The following is a 25810-nucleotide window of genomic DNA, read 5'->3' as shown; positions in this document are numbered from 1 at the left end:
CATTGGCTGGGACTAGGATGCTGGCCATGCTGTATTTGCATGGGAAAAGATAAGAGGAGAAAAGCTCATCAGTTGCAGACTGGTGGCCAGTGACCACCTGTAACCGTGGGGGCTGTGTCACATGTTCCTGAGGCAGGCCCAAGAAACAAGGAGAGTGCGCTCTTCCACGCCTTCCATTCTTAGGATGAGGTATAAATCTCAAGTTTGAGATTTTCAGGGTTTGAACATGATCCGGTCTCACTAGTCCCATGCCAATCCCCTTGAATGCAGAGACCACGAGCCCCTGGAACTCTAAGACAAAATAAACCTTTCCCCCCTTAAGTTGCTTTTGTAGAAACTTTTATCACAGCAACAGATGAGAAGCTAAGACAAGAAGCTGTTAAAAAAATTAAATTTCCTACGTTCCATGCATTCATTCATTCAAAACCTTTATGTATCTAATCTGTCCAGCAGTCTCCTAGAGGTGGGGTATACAGCAGTAAAACAGTCTTTTCCCTCACAAAGAGGAGCCTAGCAGACAGACAGATATCAAATAAGCTCTTACAGACACTGGGAGTTATGAAGTCTATAAGTTATTGGGCCTATAAAATGTCTAAGATGACCATCACTGTCTGGAGCCTTCACAGTGCCACGAGATGGTGAAAACTCTTTTTCAGAGAAGAACTGTAGCTACTTGTAGCATTTACCACTAGCCTGCTGTTCCCTCGACCCTGCTTTGTGACCCAGTTTTCTGGGAAGCTAATGCTTCTGGGCTCAGGAGGGAGCTCAGTGATCGCACACTTCCTTAGCATGCACAGGATCCCAACATGGCAAAAAAAAGGTTTAATTAAAAAAACATGAATTCGGCTTCTGGTACTAATTACTGGCATGTTGTATAAGTTCCAAGGTCAGGATTCATCTTCTATGCCGGCATTTTTACACTGACTTGTGATATTTCAAAACAAAGATCTATTTCTTTGGCAAGTGTCAAAAAAAAATGAGCAAGAAGCAGGAAAACTCAGAGGCAAAGGCAGGGCAGAGGTAAGAGCAGTCTGCTTGCATGCAGTTGTTATACACAACCTTCCGGTTCCAGCGGCAGCGTGCTCAGCACACTGGAAAGAGCACTGAATCAGGAGTAGGAGCATTTTCAGCTTTGCAGATATGATGGTGCTCCTGGACAACATTCTTAAACTTCTTAGTGGTTTTCAAAATGAGGAATTTTGCCTCATTTGCTAAGATCCCTTATAAATTATGGTCTAGAAATTTACTGTCTGCACTGATCTAAGTGTCTGCAATAAACTGCACGGCACTACAATTTTGTTCACACCTCAGAACTATTTCACAGCTTCCATTATAGGTAGCAATGCCACAGAACGCAGTTCCGGGAGGAAGCTCTGCTCGTCTCTACTGCTGCCAGCCCAGTCTTCCTTGTCACTCCCTTCTTCCTGCCTAAAAGTCATCTGCTTTAGGCAAGTTCTCTAGCGTCACAGACCTACAGTCTTACTAAACATTAAGTGGAAAAGGGACACCAAGAACCTGGCAGAGTCTATGCTGCATCTCCAAGCCCTACTCACCATGACTCAGAGCAGTTCAGGACCGCAGACTTGCACATCTCTAGCTGCAGTGACTGGTTCCTCATCACATACAAACCTAAGACTTTTTCTTATTATGACAAGAAGCTAATCATCTTGAGATCACCTTGGCTTATCTTCCCAGTGCCTCTGAAAAGCTTTACACCCTGCTCAATCCTGTCCAAGGCCCTGCTGGAACCTTTTTGCCCCTCTGAAAAACACAAATCCACACTTTGTCCTCTCTCTTGGCAAAAGATCATACCACCCTCCTTACTAGGCAGGCTGGGAATTTACCATATGACCTAGCAAACTGCTTTCTTCTCTATGGGAAGTCTTTCCTGGCCAGTGCTGAGCCATCCTCCCCTCCCTCCTTCTCTTAGGGAAGATGTGCCCACCTCCTTTCTGAGGTTCACCCTTCCTACTTGCGCCTCTTTCCCAGGCTCTTCCACTATCTCTCATTCCTCTTGGCTCTCTGTGGGACTGCTTCTCTGTCTTCCTATGTCTCTTAGTCATCACTTTCATCTGGAACTTCCGGAATCTGTATCTTTGGCCAAACTCAGAGTTGCTTTTACAACTGTTTGCAAAACATCAGTGCATGCTTTCTCTACAGCACCTCAAGTGTACACTATGTCCAAACTGAACATTCCTCTTTCCTGAGACAGCTCCTCTTATATTTTCCTGGTTAATATTCTTGCTTAGACTAATAAGTCCTGGTGGGACAGTGATGGTTCACACCTGTAATCTCAACTCCCAGGAAGACTGAGGCAAGACTGCTAGGGCCCAGGAGTTTAAGGCAAGCCTGGGCAACTACCCGCATCCTCCCACTCCAACCCCACCAATCCTCAATTTCTCTAACTTACATTTTTAGAGGCCTGTTTGGAACTTTTGCCTGATATTTCTCACCTCTAGTTAATAAATCCTATCTACCCTTCCACTCTACCTACATTACACCTACTGAGGAAGTAGTCTGGCTGAGGAGGAGGGCTGCAAACAGCCCAGATGCTCAACCAGGCCTGGGAAGGTAAGTTCAATAAGGTCATAGAAGTAAGAATCCCATTTTAGACCCAGATCCAGGCCACATGTCCCTGTTACTTTACGAGGAATTCAGCTAATCTTCAGACCCATCAGATACTATGTGTGTTTTTATTACTATGAACTCTAAAGAAAAGAGTCTAACGGATACCACCGAACTCTTAACATCAAAAGACATATGGTGCTGGCCATGATGATAACCTTTAGCCTTAGCACTTGGGAGGCAGAAGCAGGCAGATCTCTGCGAGTTCTAGCCAGCCTGATTTACATAGTAAGTTCTATCTAGGCCAGCTGGAGATACATAGTGAAACACTGTCTCAAAAGATAAACAGCAAGCACAAGTTTTAAAAAGAAATAAGATACTTGTTCCCTAAAGAACACACATCCAAAAGTCAAAGCAGCAATAATGTAAAGTGAGAAGTGGAAAAGAAATGCCAAAAAGAAAACATGAAGTTCACATACACAGGTACAAAAATACCCTCAACACATACTGACTCTCAACAATGAAGAGATAATTGAGCAAAAATCACCCAAGATGGCGTGTGCTTGAGTGATACCAATGTGTCCTCACATAAATTATTACCATCATGCTACCAAATATGAACATTAAAAAGTGCCATCCAAATATAAATGAGTTAAATTTTATGTCTGTAACTGTTCTTCCGAATTCAACACAATCTTTCAAAGATTTGGAGAGTGCCTTTTGGCTATCGTATCAGCCATCTCTAGTTCAGACGCTGGGGCACTGGCGGTCAAGCACTTACTACAGAATTCCGCATACTCAGCTGGCAAGAGGAAGGTCTGAGGAAGGATGTGGAACGCCTTGAATCCATGCGTGTGCTGCATTCGAATGATGTTTTTGTACAGTCGGTCCTTCCGGGTTAGTTCGTAAGACCTGAAAAGCAAGAAAGTCTTTCCATTTCAGTGAGGTTTCCTGTTAGCACACTGTGAGGAACTCATAGCGCTGAGTTCTGAAGCAGTTACTGAATGAAGACAGTAGATTATCCCAAATCTATCATGGCTGCTACTCCAAAAACTTTATTAATTAAACATTGTCATCAAGTGGACATTTTTTGTTAGATTTGTTCATAAAGATACCATTTATGTGTCTTTGTCATGTGTAATTTTGATGTACTGATTAGGTAATGACCACCACAATCAAAGTCCAGGAGAATACTAACATCCTAAAGTAGCCTCAGTTCCCTTGCAGTCAGCTCTTCCAATCACTGCCAGACACAGGGCAAACATCTGTTTTCTCTTCCTTCCAAACAGTCAGATAGGCAGGATGATACAACATGTGTCCTTTTCACTGAGGAAGAAACATCTCGGCTTTATCTCTACTGGCTGCATACATCAGTAGCTTTATTCTTTTATGTGCTCAGTTACAGGTTGTAGTGTGGCTACACCACAGTTTGTTTATCTACTCACCAGTTGAAGGACATCTGGATTATTTCTAGTTTAGGGGAGACTGTGAATAAAGTTGCTTGAAAGCACTTACATATAGATTTTTATATAAACATGGAGTTTTTATGCAAACACTTCCATTTTCCCAGCTGTGAAGCTGCTATGTAGTTTACCAAGTTACGTTAGTTATCGATTGCTGAATGAACAACCCCTAAACAGAGCAACTTAAAATAGCAGTTCACACTATGAAGTCACACGGTTTCCGAGGGCCAGCAATGTGAGATGACAGAACTGGGCAGTTCTGCCTCAGCCATCCCATGAGGGTATGGTGCAGATGTGTGCCTACACTGCCATCATCAGGCTGGCTAGGGTAGAGCATGGACTTCACAGGATGTTCACAGGTATGGAGGCTGCTGCCAGTGAGGCCTCAATTCCTCGGGTGAACTCTCCTGCAAGGCTGCATACTTTCATGCCGCGCTGCTGGCTTCTCTGAGGACCAGTGATCTGACAAAGAAGCTGTAGTGTCTGTTATGACCAAGTCTCCAAAGTGGCACACCACCACTTCCGTCACATTCCATTTGTTAGAGGCAAATCACTTAGTCTGGTTGACACTCAAGAACAGAAAGATTTAGGTCAACCTTTGAGGGCAGTGTCAAAGAACTTAGAGATATATTTTATAATCACCACAGAATATGTTTAACTCTTTAAGAACTGCCAGTGGCACTTTACAATTAGGAACAGTACTTCCTCAAGACCCAGCTATACCCCTCCTAGGCATATATCCAAAAGATGCTCAAGTACACAACAAGGACATTTGCTCAACCATGTCTGTAGCAGCTTTATTCGGAATAGCTAGAATGGAAACAACCCAGATGTCCCTCAGTTGAGGAATGGATACAGAAACTGTGGTACTTTTACACAATGGAATACTACTCAGCAATTCAAAACAAGGAAATCATGAAATTTCAGGCAAATGGTGGGATCTAGAAAAGATCATCCTGAGTGAGGTATCCCAGGAGCAGAAAGACACACATGGTATATACTCAATTATATAGTCCTATAAGATAGGATAAATATACTAAAATATGTACACCTAAAAAAGATCAAGAAAGAGGACCCAGGGTAAGATGATCAATCCTCACTTAGAAAGACAAATGGGATGGACATGGGAAGTAGGAAAAAACAAGAAACAGGATAGGAGCCTACCACAGAGGGCCTCTGAAAGACTCTACCTAGCAGCGTATCAAAGCAGATGCTGAGACTCATAACCAAACCTTTGGTAAAGTGCAGGGAATCATATGGTAAAAGGGGAGTTAATATGACCGGAGAGGACAGGAGCTCCACAAGGACAAAATATATCAGGGCACGGGGGTCCCCTATAAGATTGTTTCTCCAACCAAGGACCATGTTTGGATATAACCTAGAACCCCTGCTCGGATGTAGCCCATGATAGCTCAGTATCCAAGTGGGTTTCCCCAGTAAGGGGAAAAGGAACTATTTCTGATACGAACTCAAGGACTGGCTCCTTTACCTCCCCCACCCCCGTCCCTGGGGGAAGAACAGTCTTGCTAGGCCACAGAGGAGGACATTGCAGCCAGTCCTCCTGCAATGTCCTGATAAGCTAGGGTCAGTCAGATGGAAGGGGAGGGGGACACCCCCTAGCAGTGGACTTGAAAAGGGACAGGGAGGAGATGAGGGAGGGAGGGTGGGATGGGGAGGGAATGAAGGAGGGAGCTACGGCTGGGCTACAAAGTAAATAACCTGTGATGAATATTAAAAAAATAAAAATTAATAAAAAAAAAAGAACTGCCAGTAGTTATTCTGAGGATACTGGAAAAACAGGCTGTTTCTTCTACCATATTCTGAGATGTAAAGAAAATATCAAAGTGTTTTCCTAGTCTCTCAGCTCCACATAATTACTCAACACTTTGACACCAGCTGGGGGAGTAGGCGTGGGAGTGGGTCCCTACTGCAAGCAAGCAGCAACACTGTGGATACTACTAGATGTCCTCTAATTCATTTCTGATACTGTCTGACTCGACATGGAATCAGGTCCCTCAGGATGAAGGCTCAGTACCCAAGGCTCACCCCAGTTCCAAGTAGCAAATTGTTCCACCTGTGCTTCTGACCAGCTAACCCAAGACATTTTCTTTGGGTTTGATGAGTTTCCTTGAGTGGGTCACAGATCTTGGAGAAGCACACTTACTGGTAGACTACAAAGCATATTAGAAAAATACAGATAAAGAAGTGTGGGTGAGATGAGGTGTGGAGAGGCCTGCCCTCTCTCTGGCACTGAACCTGCCAGGACCTCTGCATGTGCACCTATCTTGCTCCCCTAGCCTAGTCCTTTGGGGCTGTAATGAAAGCATCACTAAGACACTAGTCACTGGTGATCCCGTTGAAACTTCACCTTCCTCCCCCTTCCTGAAGGTTAAGGGGCAGGCTGAAACTCCAACTCTCTTACCAGACCTTAGCCTTTCCTAGAGCCTGTGAGCATCCTGGAGCTACTAAGGCCTGCCAGTCACCACTAAGGCCTGCCAGTCACCAGGCAGTGCATTAGCATGCAAAAGACAGGCTGGTGATGCCACAGATTCTAGAAGGTGAAAATCAAGAAACTAGGACCTAGGCCAGTAGATACTGTACAATTTCCAGGTACCCCAGGTGACTGACCCGTTCTACCCTCCCACCAGCAATGTGCTAGCATGCTAGTCACCATGCATCCCGGCTGTCAGAATCACTTGGGGTTATCTAACTAAATTTAAAGTCACTTTAATAAGTACATATCAGTACCTCATGTGGTTTAATTTGTATTTCGCTAATGACTAATGATGTTGAATATCTTTAACCAACACATAAATTTTCTCTGACACATCCATTTAAAGTTTTCCTAACTTGATACATTTGTTTGATTTTCTATAAACACATACATACATACATACATACATATCCACTAACAATTTTGTATTATATCTTTATTCCACTTTGAAAACTAAGATTGCTTTCCTACTACTGAGTTATCAAAGCTTGTGATAGACTTTAGATACAAACTCTTAATCAGATACACGTTTATAAACACTTCTCCAGCCTGTGACTTGCTTTCTTACTTTCTTAAAAGTCTTTCCCCCGCGGTAAAGTCCCCTTGTGTTTTTATCTTTTTATGTACGAAGCTTTGCTCTATCTAAAAAACCTGTTTAAGCAAAGATCATCAAAAATTTCCTTTGTACAAGTTTATATTTAGAATTTACATCTAGGATCTTTTCTTTTTCTTTCTTTCTTTTTGGTTTTTTGAGATGGGGTTTCTCTGTGTAGCCTTGGCTATCCTGGACTCATTCTGTAGACCACACTGGCCTCAAACTCACAAAGATCCACCTGTCTCTGCCTCCCAAGTGCTGGGATTGAGCCACCACACCTGGCTCAAGTGAGTTTTTTTAACTTAATTTAAAAGTATAAAGCCCATTCTAAAACAGATTTAGAACACAAATAAAAAAGATGTTGTAAGCCTGACTTTTTATAAATATACTCAAAATTTTCAGACTAAAAAAAATTAAATAGCTAAGATTCCACCTCAGAACTACAGCATGAGTTCCTGCCCAAAACAGACACAAAATGATCTGTCATTAAAGTTAATGATCTATCAGTTGACAACCAGACTGTGTTAGCTTTCAAATTTGCTTAAAACAAACAAATGGAAACTACTATCATGGAAGAAGAAAGCCATTACTATAATCTGATTTCAATGTGTTTGTTGGGTCTTTAGAATCCTCATTTTGTTTGTTTGTTTGTTTGTTTGTTCGAGACAGAATCTCATATAATCTAAGCTGGCCTTGATTTGTTCTGGAGCCAAGGCTGCCATGAACTTCTCATCCTGCTTCTATCTCCCAGGCACAAGGGTTATAAGCATGTGCCATTGCTCCAAGCTTGGAACCCTGAAACTTTTTATGCCCGAGGAAAATGCACCATAATAAGATATGAGCTGAGTCATTCTTTACTAGAAATGAAATGAAAACATAACAGTGGAAGGGAAGGTGAAAAGGAAGATTCCCACCCACATAAGATGTTATGAACAACCTCGACTTTAGGAAAGAGAATTGGAAACTGTCTCTTTAAAAACATTCTCACTTCCACAGCCCTTGAAGAGTCTGCACCTCTCAGCAATATGAACACCTCAGTCTCAAGTGTGAGCTACGGCACTTCCCAAGTTTCTTCTTCCATTTTCCCCCTAAGAACATTAAATCTCTCCACTGTCTACACATTCCCATGACAGCCACCTTTAAATGCTACCAAGCCCACAGGGGAGCATTACCTGGGGAAGTGATTAACTTTTTGTGCTTCAGAGAGGGTTCGAAGTAAGAAGGGCTTCAGGTGGGATCCTGTCCACATCAAGTTATAATCAGTGCTGCTCGGGTGAACCTAGGCACAGAAGACACACAGAAAACAAACAAACAAACATCAGCAGCAGCCTGTCTCCAGAAGAGCATGGACAGAGGGACTCAGTGGTTTCTCATTTACAGAGGACTCTCAGCATGGCCAGTTACTATACAAGCCTATTACTGCAGCAGAGTACCAAAGCAGACATGCTAACAAAGGTTAAAGAAAGGGAGGGCTGGAAGATCCCAAACACAAACAATAAGAGAAATTAACCCTTCTGTACAAATCAATGATCTCTAACACATATCAAAGTGTGCCTCAAAACTGAACCCCAAACTCCTTTTTCTCAGACCTTCCTTATGTCCTTGTAGATCGTAAACTAAAGCCAGATCTGGAGCGATGGCTCAGTAGTTAACAGTATGTACTGTTCTTGCAAAGGATCTAAGTTCAATTCCCAGCACCTCCACTAGATGGCTCATAACCACCTATAACTCCAGCTATGGGGAGGTTGCGGGAGGGGCTGATGCCTCTGGTCTCTCACACACAAACCCACACACAGACACGTAATTAATAATTAGAACAGTAAATCTAAGAAAAACGTTTAATTAGATCTCTTATTTATTCATTAGAATTTATTTGTCCATTCATTATTAATTATGTACTCTGTCCATACAACATGCTAGGACAATGGCAAATGCTGGAGACAGAAAAGCCCAAGACAGGACATGAACCTCCTATTATAAGCAGCTAGAACCCATAACAGAACCTCTTATTATAACCTCCTAGAATAAGCAGCTAGCAAGCAGGCTTTCATCAGCGGTCTCACAGTATCAGTGGCGATGGACTGCGTAGTATCTATGCCTGACCTTTTCAATAACAAGACCTTGTTTTCCCAGTTTCCTTAGGGGAATGACTTGCTCCTGGATATTAAAGCACCTGCCAGTCACCCCATCCCCACCCCCCACCCCCCACCCCCATGAGACCTATGACCTCAGCTGGTCCAATGATCCTATCACTGGAATAAGGCACAAGGACAATGAACAGAGTCCAGTAACTTCCATAGCAGTGCCCTGAGATAACTCTGGAGACCCGTGACCTCTGGTAGGCTGCTGTGGCCTCTCTCCTTCTAGCTACTTCGTGAGCCACCATTTCCATAACATTCTACAACTCTGTCTTGGTTTCACTTACAGAATCTGCTTCTGTTTTATCAGTTAACTCCTTATGGCAACTCTGCCCAAATCCAAGAACAGTATAGGAAACGGGGGAGAGGGAAATCCTGTGGAAATGTTTTCTGGGTACCACAAGGAGAAGCTGCTGGTAGTACCACGTTCTGCAGAGCCTCTAATCACTGGTCCAGCGCGCTTCCTAGCGCTGCCTCTGCGGATGGATTAAGTCAGGTAGCTAGGATTTCAGCTTTTGAGGAGATCAGGCGAGGTGAGGTCATAAAAATGAGCTTACTTCATGAAATCCATGGGCTGTCAGAATGCTTCGCACCAGGCGACTGTCCGTTCTCACAATCTTATAAGACAAATGATAACGTTCTAAAGAAAAACACAGAATCAAGTTCAGCCAGGAAGTTTAGTTAAAAAAGACAAAAATTAACAGCAACATGAAAATTTGCTTAATGTACTTAATAGGGTTATACTCCTGCCCTTAAAGCCACTATCAATCGTTTGAGGATATTCAAGGCAAAGACTTGCTTTAAATATATTTCAGTAGTGGATATGTGACGGTGGAGGGGGCATATGTATACCAAGACGTATGTGGACAGCTCTGCTCTCCCTCCCTCTTTCTCAGGCTGCAGAGCTGAACGCAGGTCCTTGGGCTTTCAGGACAAGCACTCTGCCCTCTGAGTCCTCTCGCCAGCCAGAGACCAAGGGTTCTTCAGCTGAGAGATGTTGAGGTCCACTCCGTAAGGAAAGGAGAGGGAAACCCACGCCTTTGTTTTTACTAGTTTTCAGCTGAAATGTACCGATGTTGCTATTCAGCGAGGAGGACTTCGGACAACAAAAGCAGGTGGTGTAGCAGTGCTGTGGCGCTGCCACCAATGGACACTAGGCATGAGGTTCCCGTCACAGTTGTTACAATGTTCACAAAAGTTACAGTAGTTCACAAACTACCATGAAGTCTTGGGTCTGGGGGGTTGGGTACATTTTTATTTGTTAGTTTCTTGACACACGGCTATACTAGTAGCCAAGGCTGGCCTAGAACTTATTATGTAGTCCAGTCTAGCCTCAAATGTGCACTCCTGCAGCGAGAATTACAGACATGCACTACATCCAACTATTTGCCATTTTAATATTCTAGTTACTGCGCTTTATTTTCTTTTTACCACCTGTCTATTTTTCTACCTTAAAATCATTACTCCGGCGGGGAGGGGGCTAGAGAGATGGCTCAGTGATTAAGAGCACTGTCTGCTCTTCCACAGGACCTGAGTTCAATTCCCACACATGGTGGCTCACAACCAACTATCATGTGATCTGATGCCCCCTTCTGATACGCAGGTGTGTACATGAAGATAGAGCACCCATACATTAAAAAAATAAAAATAAAAAAGCATTACTCTAGGAAAAAGCCCTCACCCTTTTTCAGACTGAGAAGTAGTAGGTCTACTGCACTTAAAAGGCTAAAAGGGCCTGCTCCAGACAGCCCTCTATGTCCTCCTATGCTGATTACCAGCGCATCTTAAACAAGAGGTCTCTCCAACAGGAAATGCCAGCAAGGACCTGAAATTGGCCCCCTTAAAACAAACCATGCTACCGGTCCAGCCTGGCCAGCTACCTGCCCTGGTGCACATTTCCTACTGGCCCTAGAGACAGAATCTGGGCCTTAACCCTGTCTGAGAGAAAAATCTGTAAACACAACACATGAGCATTTATTTACTCTAAACTACGATGCTAGCTCTTTCTATATGTCCCTACAAACTGAGAACCTTAGCTAAGAATTCTATAGAAAATTCTTTTTGTTATTGGTTTTTTTTTTTTGTTTTGTTTTTGTTTTTAAAGACTAAGTTTGCTCTAACCCAGGCTAGAGTGAATTGATGATCCTGCCTCAGTCTCCCAAGTGTTGAGATTACAAGCACAAGCCTGAATATCTGGCTCAAGGGTTTGGTTTCACTGGCTGTCCTAGACTTGCTTTGTAGACCAGAACTTTGTGCCCTCGAACATACAGAGATATGCCTGCCTCTGCCTCCTGAGTGCTGGGACGAGTGGTCCCAGGTCAGTGCTTTGAAAGAACTGTATCCTGAACACTTGGGAATGAGTACAGCGTAGACATTTGCAAACAGAAAGCACAATGTTCAGGCCCATCATCAAAAACAACTACGCTTTTGATGAATTTATATAGAAAGCTTCATAAATCCCAGCTACTCCTGTAGACACATTAAGGGCCTACCATAAGCCTCTATGAAAAGCTGAATCAGAAAATTGAGCATGCACAAGACAAACGTTCTTCTAAAGCCCAGCCACAACCTGTTCCCTGCAGGGCCCCACCATTATGTTGTCTCTACACTATCGTTGAAAGAAAACCAAGGCAGAGTCCTCTGCATTTGTAGGCACTTGTTTCAGTGCAGAACAGAATGCCAAGAGCAGTGCAGAGTGCTGCAGAGTGTTCAGGCTGTACGCTGGGAGGCCTGAACCATCCTGCTAGATCCCAGAGGACAGAAATGTTCAAAACCAATTGAGAACAGGTCGCGAAGAGCCTGAGTGGGCTCCCAAGGAACAAGTTTGAGACAATCTAATATAAAAGTGATGAAGCAACAAATAAATTATAATGCAATTGCAAAAGAAACCATAAGTGTGCATGCACACGACAGTGAGGCAGTATTCTGGTTTGCTTTTGCTGCTGTACCAAACATGCTTGGCAGCTTAAACACAAACGTGCAGCCTCCTTGGTAACACAAGCCCCACCGATCTGAAGCAAATCTGTGATCATCAGGCTATACGCCCTTTTGTGGTCCCCAGGTTGGATTGGGGTCCTTTACTTTTCCAGCTTCCAATGACCACCTCCCCTCAGAGCTTCATGGTTTTGCTTTCCTTCTTTCACTTTCAAAGGCACCAATGGCAGGTCTACTCTTTTATCACTTTGTGTCACTCTGGCCTTGCTGGCTCCTCCTTCCACATTAAGGAACCCTTTGGCTGCACTAGACTAGACACTCTGGGGTAATCCAGAGTAATCGTCTTACTTGAAGGTCAACAAATTAGCCACTGTAATTCCCCTTTACAGTGAAAGGTTTATATTCACAGGTTCCAGACACATTAGCAGGCCTACTATAACCCACTCTCTGCTCCCCAAATATTCATACTTCTCTCACGGGCAAAATAAATCAAATCCATCTCAACATCCCTGTCAACTCAACCCAAAGTCTAACAATCTCATCCAGCTCAAAATTCCCAAATCTCATCATCTAAATCAGTATGGCACATCTTGGGGAAAAACTGCTCTCCATCAGTGGGGCTGAAACAAATACAACAATAATACATAAACAGAACTCCAGCTACATGGAGGCTGGTTCAAACTGGGAGACAATTTAAGGAGGAAAAAGGAGTCAGGGCATGGATTTATAGACTCAAATTCCAACTAGGCAAACTCCCATTTGTTTCTAGGTCTTAGACTGATGCTCTGTGATTCACAGGCCTGCCCTCAGGCCTGAGGCTACACCTCTAGAGTAAGAATTATTAGTAAATTACCTATTAATATTTGATTGATAATTGAGATAGCAATTAATTACTAACCCTTCCTTTTTCACCAAAGTTAGCACTTGTTTGAAGATGAATAGCTTTGTCATCTTGTTTCCTGCCAGGGGAATATGGTGGTCTCACAGCATTCATTTCACCTGTTCTACAGCAGACCCCCAGCTCGCAGTCGCCACCTGCTGAACAAGGACTCAGGGCAGGGAGCATCCCAGCTACTTCTAAAAACAGCTGAGAGAGAGAGAAACTGAAAGACTCTATACCCATTCAGTGCACTACTTTTTCATCTCGCCTAAAGAGGTTTATGAAAAATTAGGAAATGAAAGAAAACTTAGCTCTTTTAGTTATCACAACTACTGTCACTAACATCTCACTTCTGCACATGCAAAAGCCAAAATGAGTCTTTGGCCTGTAATCCCAACACTCAAGAGATGAGGGCAGGAAGACCCTTGAGTTCAAGGCCAGTAGGAGGGTCATAGCAAGAACTTAGCTCAACAAAAGCTAAAATAAATTTTCAACAAAATTAAAAGCCAACGCATCATCCACCAGATAGTCCCCAGCTGTGCAGGCTGCCTCTGAGTGCTCCCACAGGCCCACACCTTACAGGACAGTTGCGAATGTTACCTGGAGCTACAGAACACACGCCACATAGTAGAAGTTTTCATATAATAAAAAAGCAAGTATACGGTAAAATAAAGCTGTATGTTTTAACACTCAGTATCATATGTTGTAAATCATATGCCTGATATAGCAAAACAAATTATTCTTTTCAGGTATATGGAGGGGGCTGGCAGGGGAGTATATGTGCCTACGTGAGCGTCCAGAGGCCAAAGGTTAATGTCAGGTGCCCTGCTCTGTTACTCTCCTCCATATTCCCTTGAGACAATACCTGAAGCTGAAGCCCTAATAATCCTGGTTTTGCCCCACAGAGTGCTGGGCTTACAAGAGCACACAACCATGCCCGCTTCTTTTGTGGATGCTGGGGATTCAAACTCATGTACTCACGCTTGAAAGCCTTTTTCCCACTTAGCCATCTCCCCCAAGAGTTCACTTAGCAAGCCTGGCACTCAAATCCATTGGCTGAGTAAAGCAAATTACAGTCTCCCATGGGGGTGGGCACTGCCCATTGCACTGAGGGCTTAATGAAGTGAGTGAGAGTGTTCTCCTTCTCCTCCCTCCTCACACTCCCCCTCCTCCGTCCCTCAAATATACTTAAACCAATGTAACTGCAAACTAGGCACCTAGACAGTAGTGACATCCCTAAGTAGGTTAGAAAGAATAGCATGAGGCAGAGCTGGAGAGATGGTTCAGTGGTTAAGAATACTGGCTGCTCCTGCAGAGGATTCAGGTGGATTCCCAACACTCACACTAAATCAGCTAAAATCAGCCTGTAACTTAGGATCCGGATGCTCTGGCGCCCTCTTCTGGACTACAAGGGCACTTTACACAAATACTGTCGAAACACTCAAACATAAAATTAAAACCAAAAATAAAAAATAGCATGGAGCTGTGAATAGAGTCACACACCTAAAATCCCAGCACTTGGAAGATTGTGGCAAAGAGATCTAGAATTTGAGACCAGCCCAGGCTGCATAGTGAGATGCTGTCTCAAGAAAGCAAGCATGCAAACAAAACAATAGCATGGGAACCCAGAAGGAAGACAAATGATACATTTGCTTTTCAAAATATATGAGTAGAGCCAGCAAGAGAACCTAGATATCTGAATTCAATCACAGGAACCACAAAATGGGAGAGATTCAACCCCTGAAAGCCATCCTCTGGTCAACCATGCATGCACACATTCTCTCTATAGACACCTGAACACTTTAAGATAATACCAGAATAAACTCTTCAGGGGTTTCACAGTAGAGTCATGCTCTGCTATCAGAAATGTAGTTCTGCACTAAGTTCTCAGAAACAATACTCACCAACCACATCTGACTAATGAGTATCTGAAATGTGACCAGAATGACAAAGGACCAGGACATTTTATTTTATTTAACTTTAATTGATTAAATTTAAGTTTTGAAGACTGAATACTTAATAAACTTGTGTGGTGGCACAAGTCTCAAATCCCAACACTGAGGAAGTAGAGCTAAGGGAACAGAAGTTCAAAGTCATCTTTTAGCAAGGTCATGGGCTATATGAAATTATCTTAAACATAAACAAACTTAATTAAACAAAATAGATGCTTGATTAATCCTAGGAAACAGGGGCTGGGGTGTAGCTCCATGGTAGAGAACACAATCTATATGTAAAAGGCCCTGGCCTCAATGCCCAGCCCCTAAATATAAAAATAAAAGTGACTAGAGGATGCAAAGTTCTAAGCCAGCCTATGCTGCATAGTAAGACCCTTTCTCAACAAACACTAGAAAACATCTTTGAAACAATTCCATGAATTTACTTTTCAACTACAATGTTTATGAAGTTTAAACACAGTTCAAATACTTCCAGAAACAATTCTGTACCAAACTGAGATAATGAAAGTATAAAAAGCGTACTCAATATAAGATAAGTTTTTTTATATTGCGTAAGTATAAAAATGATATTGGAATATACTGCATAAAACAAAAGCTAACTTCACCTTTCCAATTTAAAATTACACATGTATCTTGTATCACACTTCTGTGTCAGTCTACAAAGATACAAATTTACTAAACAGACATGTTGGGAAGATTATAAAACAATGTTCATTCTCTGAGATATTTACTTTCATCTGGAAACGCCTATGTTACCACTATTTATATGGGAAAGTACATACATTCGGGGAGGAGGCTATATGGCAAAAAAAGCCACATTCCTAAAGTACTTCACAAATAAAGCATAGAAATCATACTAACCCCAATTATTAAAAGTGAATTCAAGAAACAGTCAACAGATAAACAGAGCTATGAGGCAGAGTGTAACACTACAGGATCAGCAGGACGTATCTAATGCCCCAGAGAACTTCTCAAATGGATTTAACTACTTAAGATAGACCACATGACCACAAGTTCCAGGACAGCCAGGGCTACACAGAGAAACCCTGTCTCAAAAATCAAACAAAAATAATAATTATTATATTATTGTATTATTATTCGGGAAACCAAGCCATACATTAGTAAAAGTCATTAAAACTGTCATTTGCTTAAAAAGTGAAGAAAATTAAGCCTCAAAAAAATTAGGAAAATAAATAACAAATTTTATACTATATAATTTGAGACAAATCTAATAGCTTTTTCCTTTTTTTTTTTTTTTTTTTTTTGTCCAGATGGGTCCTACTCTGAAGCCTAGACTGTCCTCCAACTGAAAATCCTCTTACCTTATCCTCCATCATGCTAGTTACATATGAACCACCAGTACCTTTATCTAAATGTGTAATGAAAAAGACTTATGAGTTCCAGGAAATACTAAGAGCTTAACAGTGGGATGACAATGCTGATGAACATTATTTTCTACTAAATAGAAGTTATTCCAAGGGGGTAGGGGGAAGAGTCTGTTTATTGCCATGGAATACACAGATTTTTTTTTTTATTTCAAATGGGACAAGCAGACCAAAAGTAGCATATTTTGGGGGATTATTACTTATTCACTTCTGTAGTTTTTCCCACATTTGTCATTTTGGGTCAAATCATACTTAAGGGATTTTTCTCAGCAGTCTTTAGTCATTAAGGCTTCAGAGAAAATGAATAAATCCTGTCCCTTTAAAAGGTAGTTTAGCAACTTGCTGAGGGTGTTAGAGCACAAGGCCCCTTGGGAAGGGAGGAACGTTCAAATCCCAAAAGTAAGCCTACGGTTCTCTCTGAAATGCATTGTTATGAGGTCATTTAAAAATAGAGCAGCTCCTGCTCGGCAAGTGGGCCAAGCAGCCTAAGGTTGATTGCCCATTATCTGCCAGACATTAAACAGTCTCGTTTGGGCCTTACAGAGACGTCCCCATTTACCTAACAGTGAAACAGGCGGAGACTTGAAGTTACCTGACCAAGACAGACTACTTCATGCCAAGGCTGGGGGAGCTCAGCAATTAAGAACACCCAGAACCAGTTCCAAGCACACAGAAGGCTCACGGCCATCTGGATGTCCAGTTCCAGGGGATCTATCACTCTCTTCTGACTTCTGGGTGCACTGCACACACATGGAGTGCACACAGCCATGTGTGTGCAAAACACTCACACATAACAAAATAAATAAATCTAAAATAAAAAATGTTAAGGGGTAGAGACAGGAGGATCAGAGTTCAAGGTCAGCCTTGGCTATATAGCAATGACAAGGTCAGGAAGAACCACTTGAGAACCCACAGGGTGAGAACCCCTGAGTTATATGTGATAAGCAGAATGGGAAAATCCAGAACCAGAAAGCTTAGTAGTCACAAGGTGCGAGTAGTATGGAGGAAGAGGGAGCGGCTGCTTGAATGATGACCATGTCTTCCCACTAGACATTGGTGACAGATGTGAATGAACCAAACGCCAATCAATTGTACACTCTAAAATGGTCAAAATGGTAACTTCTGGAACATGGAAATAACTAGAATCTGAAAAATAAACACACACACATAATCTTGAAAAACTCAGGAAACAATTTAAGAAGCTATGAATAATATTTCAAGTAACAATCCAATGCATGTTCTCAAAGCCAAAACCTCTCAGTCTGTGTTACACTGTTTCTAAAGTGGCCAGGGACAGGCCAGATCTTCCTTCTATGGGAGAGGTTACACCTACCTCCAATTACTCGAATATTGTTGTCCTTTGTCAAAATAGCCTCAGCATGGAAAACCAAAACTGGAATTCTCCTGCAGCCTCCAGTCCACATGATACATGGGTGATCCCTACAGGCATAATAAAATGCTTCATTAATTCACAGCTCAAAACCTGAATGAACAACTGAAGCAGATGACTATGGTTTGTTCCGCTCTCGTTCTTGTAACTAAGCACAACTGTCAATCACTTCACTTGACCCTCTTGCCCATACTATGAGCAAGAGGCACAAGTGTCTCAGTTACTTGCCTAAGGCCATACAACTGTTACACCGTAAGAGAGAGACCAGGACTGCTTTCTCCCAGGGCTTGATAAGTAATCATGCTTCCATCAGGTTCTGTATAGTGAACACTGAGAATTTAAGCTATCCATTCCTTAAGATGAATAAGCCCCACTATGGAAGACTTACGCTCTGAAAAAAAACTCACATAATCACAGAAGGCAGACCACAGACTTCCGAGCCAGGATATATCCTCCCAATCCAAACTTAACAACAGCCACACCCTGGCCAAGACACCAGTTTCAGAAACTGGGCAGCCTTAGCAGTTGCCTTGAGCTGCCAAAGCCTTACAGTGAAGAAAGCAAACACTGTCTCTGGGTTGGCCTCTGTTTTCAGGTAAAGTGAATGCGGACACTTGCTGCTCTTCATTTGGAAGTAGGCAAGAGTGTCTACTTAAGTTAGCTTTCTATTGCTGTGATAAAGACACAACTGAAAACAGCTTGGCGAGGAAAGATTTTCTTTCAGTCTACAGGTCCTGTTAACAGTCCATTGCTGAGGGAAGTCAAGGCAGGAACTCAAACAGGGCAGGAACCTAGAGGTAGGAACTCAAGTCTAGCCATGTAGATGTGCTGCTTACTGACTTATTCCTCCTGGCTTGCTTAGCCTGCTTTCTTATACGACCCAGGACCACCTCAGGCTGGACCCTTCTTCATCAATCATTAATCAAGTAAACGGCCCCCAAGACTTGCTTACGGACAAGTCTGATGGAGGCATTTTCTCAATTGAAATTCCCTCTACCTAGATAACCTTAGCTTGTCTCAAGTTGACCAAAACAAACAAACCTAACCAACATAGTACCCATTTACAAGAAATGGCATTTACATTACATTATGTTTTAGCAAGATGCAGGTGTGTCCATCTGTGTGTGTGTTGTTTGCTTTTTCATCTTAAACACAAGAAAAATGTAGGCATGAGCCCAGATGATTCTTCTTCTCTCCAAATACAGTTTCCCTACTGCATTTCCTTCTGTGTCTATAGACACAGGAAAAATAGGCAGAGTCTGGAAAGTAGCCAAAAGTCCTTGTCAGTCTGGCACTAGCTACAGACTGGTACCACTGTGCCTTCCCAGTTACAAACAATAGATTACGCTACCATGAAGGATGCCTGACAAGACTTAACACCACAATAAACAGATCCACAGCTGCGAAGAGCCGAGGCCCTGCCTGTGGAAGGCAAATTCCTGAGAGAACTCTTTCCACTCATAGCCAATGAAAAGATAAAAGAAATAAATCATTAAGGTAATTATTAGTAACATACCTAAGAAGTTCTTTAGGTAGATGTTAAACGGTCATTAAAAGCCATGTTTCCTGACAGAGGTTGATTTCAAAAGAAAATAACATTTTCTCTAAAGGGAAACAAACAACAATAACAAAAAAAAAGAAAAAAAAAGAAAAAAAAAGCAGCAACACTTGCAAGTGGTGCTAAAGGAAAAAAATTCAAAATGATCAGGAAACTAAAACTTAGAAGTTTAAACCTTCATTTTTACCTAAAACTGCATGCATAAAAATTTTTTGCTTTGTTAGGTATGAAAGAACAAGCTATTTGGAGATTTACCTATTTTCAGCTTTTGTGTGTGAATGTTTGCCTGCATTTATGCGTGTGTATAAGTGCGTGTATGTCTGTGTGAGCCTGGTGTCTGTAGAAGGCAAAAGGTAGCATCACGCCACCAAGAACTGAAGTTACAGAAGGTTGTAAGTAACTGTCTGGGTGCTGGCAACTGAAGCCAGGTCCTCAGAAAGAACAGGCAGGGCCCCTTAATCTCAGAGATATCTCTCCAGCCCCCTAACAAGGTATGTGAACAACTCATACTGCTATAGACCAACTGCAGAGCTGACTTTATGAAACCCTAAGAACATACTCCTGGGAGGCAGCGCACACAACTAAAGACAGAGGTGTGAAGCAGCTGAGCTTCCTGCTGCTGTGCCTTCTCCATCCTTTCTACGAGCTCCTGCGGTAATTACTGCTGGCCTTTTAGCCTGACATAAAGCCTCTTTGCACAATAGAAACTAACATTACTAATTTTTTTTTAATGACTAAAGAAGCCTTAAATCAAGTTCTTACATGGAAGTTTTCACGGCTACAAATTAATTTTGGCGTGCCCAAGCCAAAACAGAGTAGTTTCTCTGTGTTTCTTATCTGAAATAATGCTATGTAAAGGAAGGACAATGTCATAGTTAGCTTCAGTTGTCAACATAGCGCACCTGCAATTTGGAATTGAAGCTAACAATGGCAGGCTGTTTGGTATTCCTCAGCCTGAAGCCTGGGACTACAAGGATTAATGCTTTAATAAATCTGATCCAATCTAACAGAGGTCAGTGGCCATGCAACAACTATCGTCTTTATAAGCTATAAGCCCTTCAAACTCCAACAACCTCTAAGATGTAAGCCTATTGCCCTCAATGTGAAAAAGATGATTTTAAGATTCTGTACTGGTTGGTTTTTGTTGTTTTTTTTGTTTTGTTTTGTTTTTGTCAACTTGACACAAACCTAGCCATATCTGGAGAGAAGAAAGCACATCTAAGAAAATAACTCTACTAGACTGGCCTATAGGTGAGCCTGTGGGACATTTTCTTAATTAGTGATTGATGTTGCAGGGCCCAGCTACTGCAGGCACTGCCACCCGCAGGCAAGTGGTCCTGGGTTATAGAAGAAAGCAGGCTAAACAAGCTATGGGGGCAAGACAGTAAGCAGTGTTCATCCATGGCTTCTGCTTCAGGTCCTGCCTCCAGGTCCCTGCCCTGACTGCCCTTCATGATGGCCTGTGAACACACACGCTGACACGAACCCTTCCTCCTCATGTTGCTTTTGGTCACGGTATTTTAGCACAGTATCAGAAGCCCTAAGTCAGCTTCTCTGAATATAAAGCAACTATCTGATGGACTGGTCCATTAACTGCGGAAACAAGAATAACCAGTAACCAGGAAAGTCAACAGTAGGAGTCTGCAGAAAATCCATTTTCCATAAAATCTAGATATTTAACATTTCTCAATTATGAATATCAGCAATAGTCAGAGTTGTATTGGATTATTCGTGCTCATCATCTAAGGCCACTGCTAAGAGACTGTTCAAAGAAAAAAAAAAGTAAAAGAACAATCTTGGTTGGCATTAAAATTTTTTATGGGTAAAGGACAGCACACTGAAAGGAAAATGGCAAATGAAGACTGAGTAACCAGAGGAAATTATCCATTTAATTATCTGAAAGAGAGTGACCCAAATACACTGTCAAATCATTATTTGCTAAAAACTAATAATGATAAGATTTTCCTCAAAACTTAATTAATGCTTCAACTCTTTTTCAGATAACATTAATACAATCTTCTACCTTACAAAGTTTACAATAACTGTTGTAAGAATTTCAACATATTATAGTATTTGAGCCTAATCATATCCTCTCAAAATACCTGGGTATGGGGTGATCTGGGGAACCAGTCTAGAGTAAGAATGAGGTCGAGAGGAGATGTGTGCAGATCCCGAAAATCTCAACTTGAAACCAGCAGGAGTAAGGATTGCTGCCTCCCTATCCTGGGCCTGCATATCCTGGTCTTTAGACTACCTCTGCCACCCCTGAGGTAGTCATACAGCCTGGTGAGCAGGTTTCAGGTTTTCTCATAAAGACATGTGCGGCTAGCACCTGGAATTCCTCTCCATGAAAATGAAGCATTCTTAATACCTCAGCCCCAGCCAACAATATACACTCACCCTGACAACCCTTACCCACTTCCCCAAGGTTTATCTAGCCCTTAATCCCCCCAATAAAGAAGAGCTGTTTTATTTGGAACTGCTGTGTCACTGAAAGGGCTGTATCACTAAAAGAGCTATATCAGACAAGGCTTTCTCTCCCACCCCTCACCAGACCAAGATCCTGCTAACCCACCTGACCAGCTAGGTGTCATTCCTTTGAGCCAGCATCTGTACACATCGGCACCTGGATGCCCCAAGGGAAGAAGCAGGGCTCCAGAAGAACCATGGGAGTTATTCAGGTTACAGAGTACAAATTCTAAAGGACTAAGAACACATCTTAAGCTAGAAGTGGTGACTCATTCATGGTTAGAATCACAAGCACTCTGAGGAAGCTGAGGCAGGAGGATTACTATGCATTTGAGGCCAGCCTAGGTTACCTAGTGTGTTCCAGGACACCTTGACCTCCAAATCTTATTTATGTATTTATTCATTTTCAAATACATACGCACACATGTGTACATACACTTATGTAAGATTTTTTTTTAAAAAAAGAAGCCATGAATTTGGAGAAGGGGAATGGCAGGAGAGGGAGAAGCAATGTAAATACAGTATATACATATGAAAACTTAAATATATATAAATAAATTAGATAAGACTATCTTAACATTAAGTCAGCCTTTCTCTTCGGTGTCAAGTAAAATTACCTGGGATTAAAAAAATCCAAAACTCTTCAAAATCAGTAGAGAGAAGTTCAAATCTCAATCTTTCTCTTCTCTCTAAGGGTTCTTGAAGGTTTGAAGTTGGAGGGTGTTTTTTTTGTTGTTGCTTTATGTTTGTTGTAAGAATGAGTTTACTAAAGTGGAAATAACATCTTTAAATTAAAATCTTTCAATTTCCACATTAAATGAGCTACTCCACCATCTCTAGGAGCTGCACTTTGTACCGTTAATAATTTTCATTATGAGGTCCCAGCAATAGAGAAACTTTAACTCTTAACCTGAAAAAACTCAAGAAAACCACCGTGTTACAGTGAACCCAGCATAGGCTGCAGACCACTAACACACTCACCTGACCTAACTCTCATATTATCACTGTTCTACGGCTGTAGACGCTTTTGAAAAAACCCGTATAGTCAAGGTCAGAGCTTAGGAACTTCAAGTTTTCATTAATCTTTAAAACCTTCAGATGCATTTCAAATTATTAGAAGTTATGCTCAAGAGCTAACCTAAGATGACTCAGTGGATAAAAGGGCATGTTACCACACTTGACCTGAGCTCAATTCCCAGAACCCACACAGTGAAAGGACACAAGAGACTCCAGCAAGTTATCCTCTGACCTCCACATCTGCACTGCAGCATGTGTGCCCCATCCCCTAACACACACCAACACTAAAATAAATCAATGTTAAACAAAAAAATATTTAAGTTCACCTGATGGGGCCAGGGAGATGGTGCGACAGTTAAAAGCACTTGCCTGTAAGCCTGATAACCCAAGTTCAGTCCCCAAAACCCACCAAAAAAAGCCCGATGCAGGGACCAGAGAGATGGCTCAACAGTTAAGAGAGCTTCCTGCTCTTGCAGAAGACCAGCACTCCATCAAGCAGTCACAACCTTCTGTAACCCCAACTCCAGGGGACCCCACGCCCTTTGGCCTCCTCAGAAACCTGCACGCCTATGGTGCACATAAACTAAAGCAGCAGGCACGTATAAATTTTCAAGCCAGATGTAGTGGGGGCACAGCAGCAAGGATGAGAGACCCTACCTCTGAAACAAAGTGGGAAAAAAAAAGTTCACCCAAGCTCCTACCTTCACTTTACAAAATCTAAAGCTGATATTCACTCACAAGCCTAGAAACACACAGCCCAGCCTTCACATTTCTGACAGCTGAAGGGAAGTGAATAATATGATCTTGACTTCAATCACAGATGGAATCTAGAGCCAGACAATATCAAAGGAGGGAAAGTGGATGCAAGTAAAAGACACTATTTTCTACCAGAAAGACTTGCTGTCACTTACTCTTGGTTTACCAGGTCCTCATCCTCTGAGGATGATGCTGTCTCCTCCAGGTCCCGGGCCATCACAACTGGCATTTCCTTTAGGGTATGTCATGCAGTCAACACACAGAGGCCTCAGAGACCTTTCTTCCCTGCAGTTTCACTGGATCAGACAATTTGGCTGGCACAGACTCCTGTAAGAAAGCCAAAGGATTTCAAACACAAGGCAGCTGCACACTTCAGGGATTTTTCACACCACCTTTAATATGAATGAAAAGGAGTATATTTCTAAGTATTATATAATCTCTAGAAGCTTGCTTTCTATAACAGTCCACCTCATATGCCACAAAAAAAAAAAATCAAGAATTTTGTTTGTTTTTGTTTTCCAAAACAAAGCTTTTCTGTATAGTTTTGGCTATCCTTGGAACTAGGTCTGTAGATCAGGCTGGTCTCAAACTCAGAGATCCTCCTGCCTCTACTTCCTGATTGCTGGGATTAAAGACCCGTGACACAACGGCCAGCTTAAGAATTTTTTTCAAACATACCATTTCTGTTGTATCTAAAAAGCTGTTACTACATTTGAGTTCCTCACTGGTCTTACATAGTAAAAGCAGCATGCACCAAAAAGAATAGGCTTTAAGGTACTCCGATGTAGATGGTTGATTACCTAAATTTAGTTAATTATTTGCTAGACAAATTAAAGGTTCAAAACATTTATGAATATGTATACATACTCTACAAGCACACAGACAAGATGCTATGTTTCTAGGAAAACCAATTTAACTGGACTATTAATAAAAGGGTAGTGAAAATATTTCCTCTCACCATGGATGACATATATAGCCGGGGAGAAGTCAAATACTCTTAATAATTATTCAGTTACTAAAAACCACAGATTTTAATCCAAAACTCAAGTAGGCACTAAAATGAAGAAATTTTCAACGCTGCATTTCTAATTCTTTCCATGGAGGAAAAGATTCATGTTCGTTGTTGTAGAGAAAATAGAAACACATAAGGAAAACGCTTAACCATAACCTCGGTACTCAAAGATAATCAATTCGGGGCGGTTTTTCAAACTTCTGCATGTCTATGCATTTACATAGACGGCAAGAATAAAACGAAGCAACTGCAGCAAGCAGCAACAGCAGCTAACCCCGACCCTACACATCCTCGGCAGAAATGAGTAAAATCTAACAACCTCAATAATTCTTTTCGGGTGATTCCTGAGGAATTTCTTGATCTTTCCCAAAATGCTTGAAGAGTCGTTTAGATTAAAACTAAAACTTCCACGCAGAAAGAAAACCTACAAGCAGGAAGGGATGCCCACCCTTCCTTGCCTCCCCGAAGAGCAGAACCAAGAGCCGGTGTTCTGAAGATCAGAAACCCTATGCCAAAGGGAATCCTTGCCCCTACAGGGATCTGCCGCCAGCTCCACCCCAACTCATCCCAACCCGCAGGTGCTCCGCAGACAAGGACGCGGCGACTCTGCCGCAGCGCTTGTGCCCAGCACGCCCGGAAGCCAACAGCTGCTCCGGGGCTCGGAGGGAAACGCCGCGGCGCCGACCCGACCCTGGAGCGCACCTCCCAAGAGCGCGCCGGCGCAGGCGTTTACCTGTCTCATCTTCTCATGGCTCGGGGCGGACAGGCGGGGACCGCGCTCTGCTTCGCCTCCCTCCTCCCTCCCCAGCCGGAATCAACGCAGCCGCCGAAGGTTGCTTCCCCCGTTACTACAACAACCAACAAGCAACCGCCCGCTCGGAGCCACTGCGCAGGCGCCCGCCAGCGGCGCGAACAACGCACTGCTGCGGGCGCAGGTGGATGGCGTCACCACAGCGCGTCCAGGCTCCGGCGCAGTGCTGGGCAGTTGCCAGAAGGGTTTCTTGCCTCCTTTTCTCTCCGCTCTTTCCACACCCCTAAAAGGCCCACTCCAAATCAGAGTTCCGCCATGCTCGGCTGAAGGGTTTACCGCGTGGGCGGCGCAGCACGGAGAGGCTTAGGCGGCGGCAACCGCTGATTGGCAGCAAAGGGGTTCACTCCCTATCGCCTGCTCGAATTTAACCAGCCTAGCCAATCAGAGC

General features: G+C 42.6%; 1 protein-coding gene across 9 annotated transcripts in view; it reads right to left on the bottom strand.

Moving 5' to 3' along the window:
- Positions 1–25754, bottom strand: part of Ttll5 (tubulin tyrosine ligase like 5) — a 248791-nt gene extending 223037 nt beyond the window's left edge. For 5 of the 9 annotated variants that reach the window (XM_060387882.1, XM_060387886.1, XM_060387884.1 and 2 more), the window contains exons 1-6: positions 25345–25753; positions 23755–23926; positions 17743–17849; positions 9813–9895; positions 8290–8396; positions 3347–3477 (exon numbers count right to left, since the gene is read on the bottom strand). In XM_060387882.1, coding sequence (XP_060243865.1) covers positions 3347–3477; positions 8290–8396; positions 9813–9895; positions 17743–17849; positions 23755–23828 — 502 coding nt within the window. In that variant the 5' untranslated portion in view covers positions 23829–23926; positions 25345–25753. Of the gene's footprint in view, positions 1–3346; positions 3478–8289; positions 8397–9812; positions 9896–17742; positions 17850–23754; positions 23927–24930; positions 25107–25344 lie in introns of those variants that run through there. The other 4 variants (XM_060387889.1, XM_060387885.1, XM_060387887.1 and 1 more) reach the window with 3 other exon arrangements.
- Positions 25755–25810: the final 56 nt, after the last annotated feature.

The sequence above is a fragment of the Meriones unguiculatus genome, chromosome 7, assembly GCF_030254825.1.
Source record: "Meriones unguiculatus strain TT.TT164.6M chromosome 7, Bangor_MerUng_6.1, whole genome shotgun sequence".
Taxonomy (NCBI): Eukaryota; Metazoa; Chordata; class Mammalia; order Rodentia; family Muridae; genus Meriones; species Meriones unguiculatus.
This window is presented reverse-complemented; position numbering and strand designations above follow the sequence as displayed.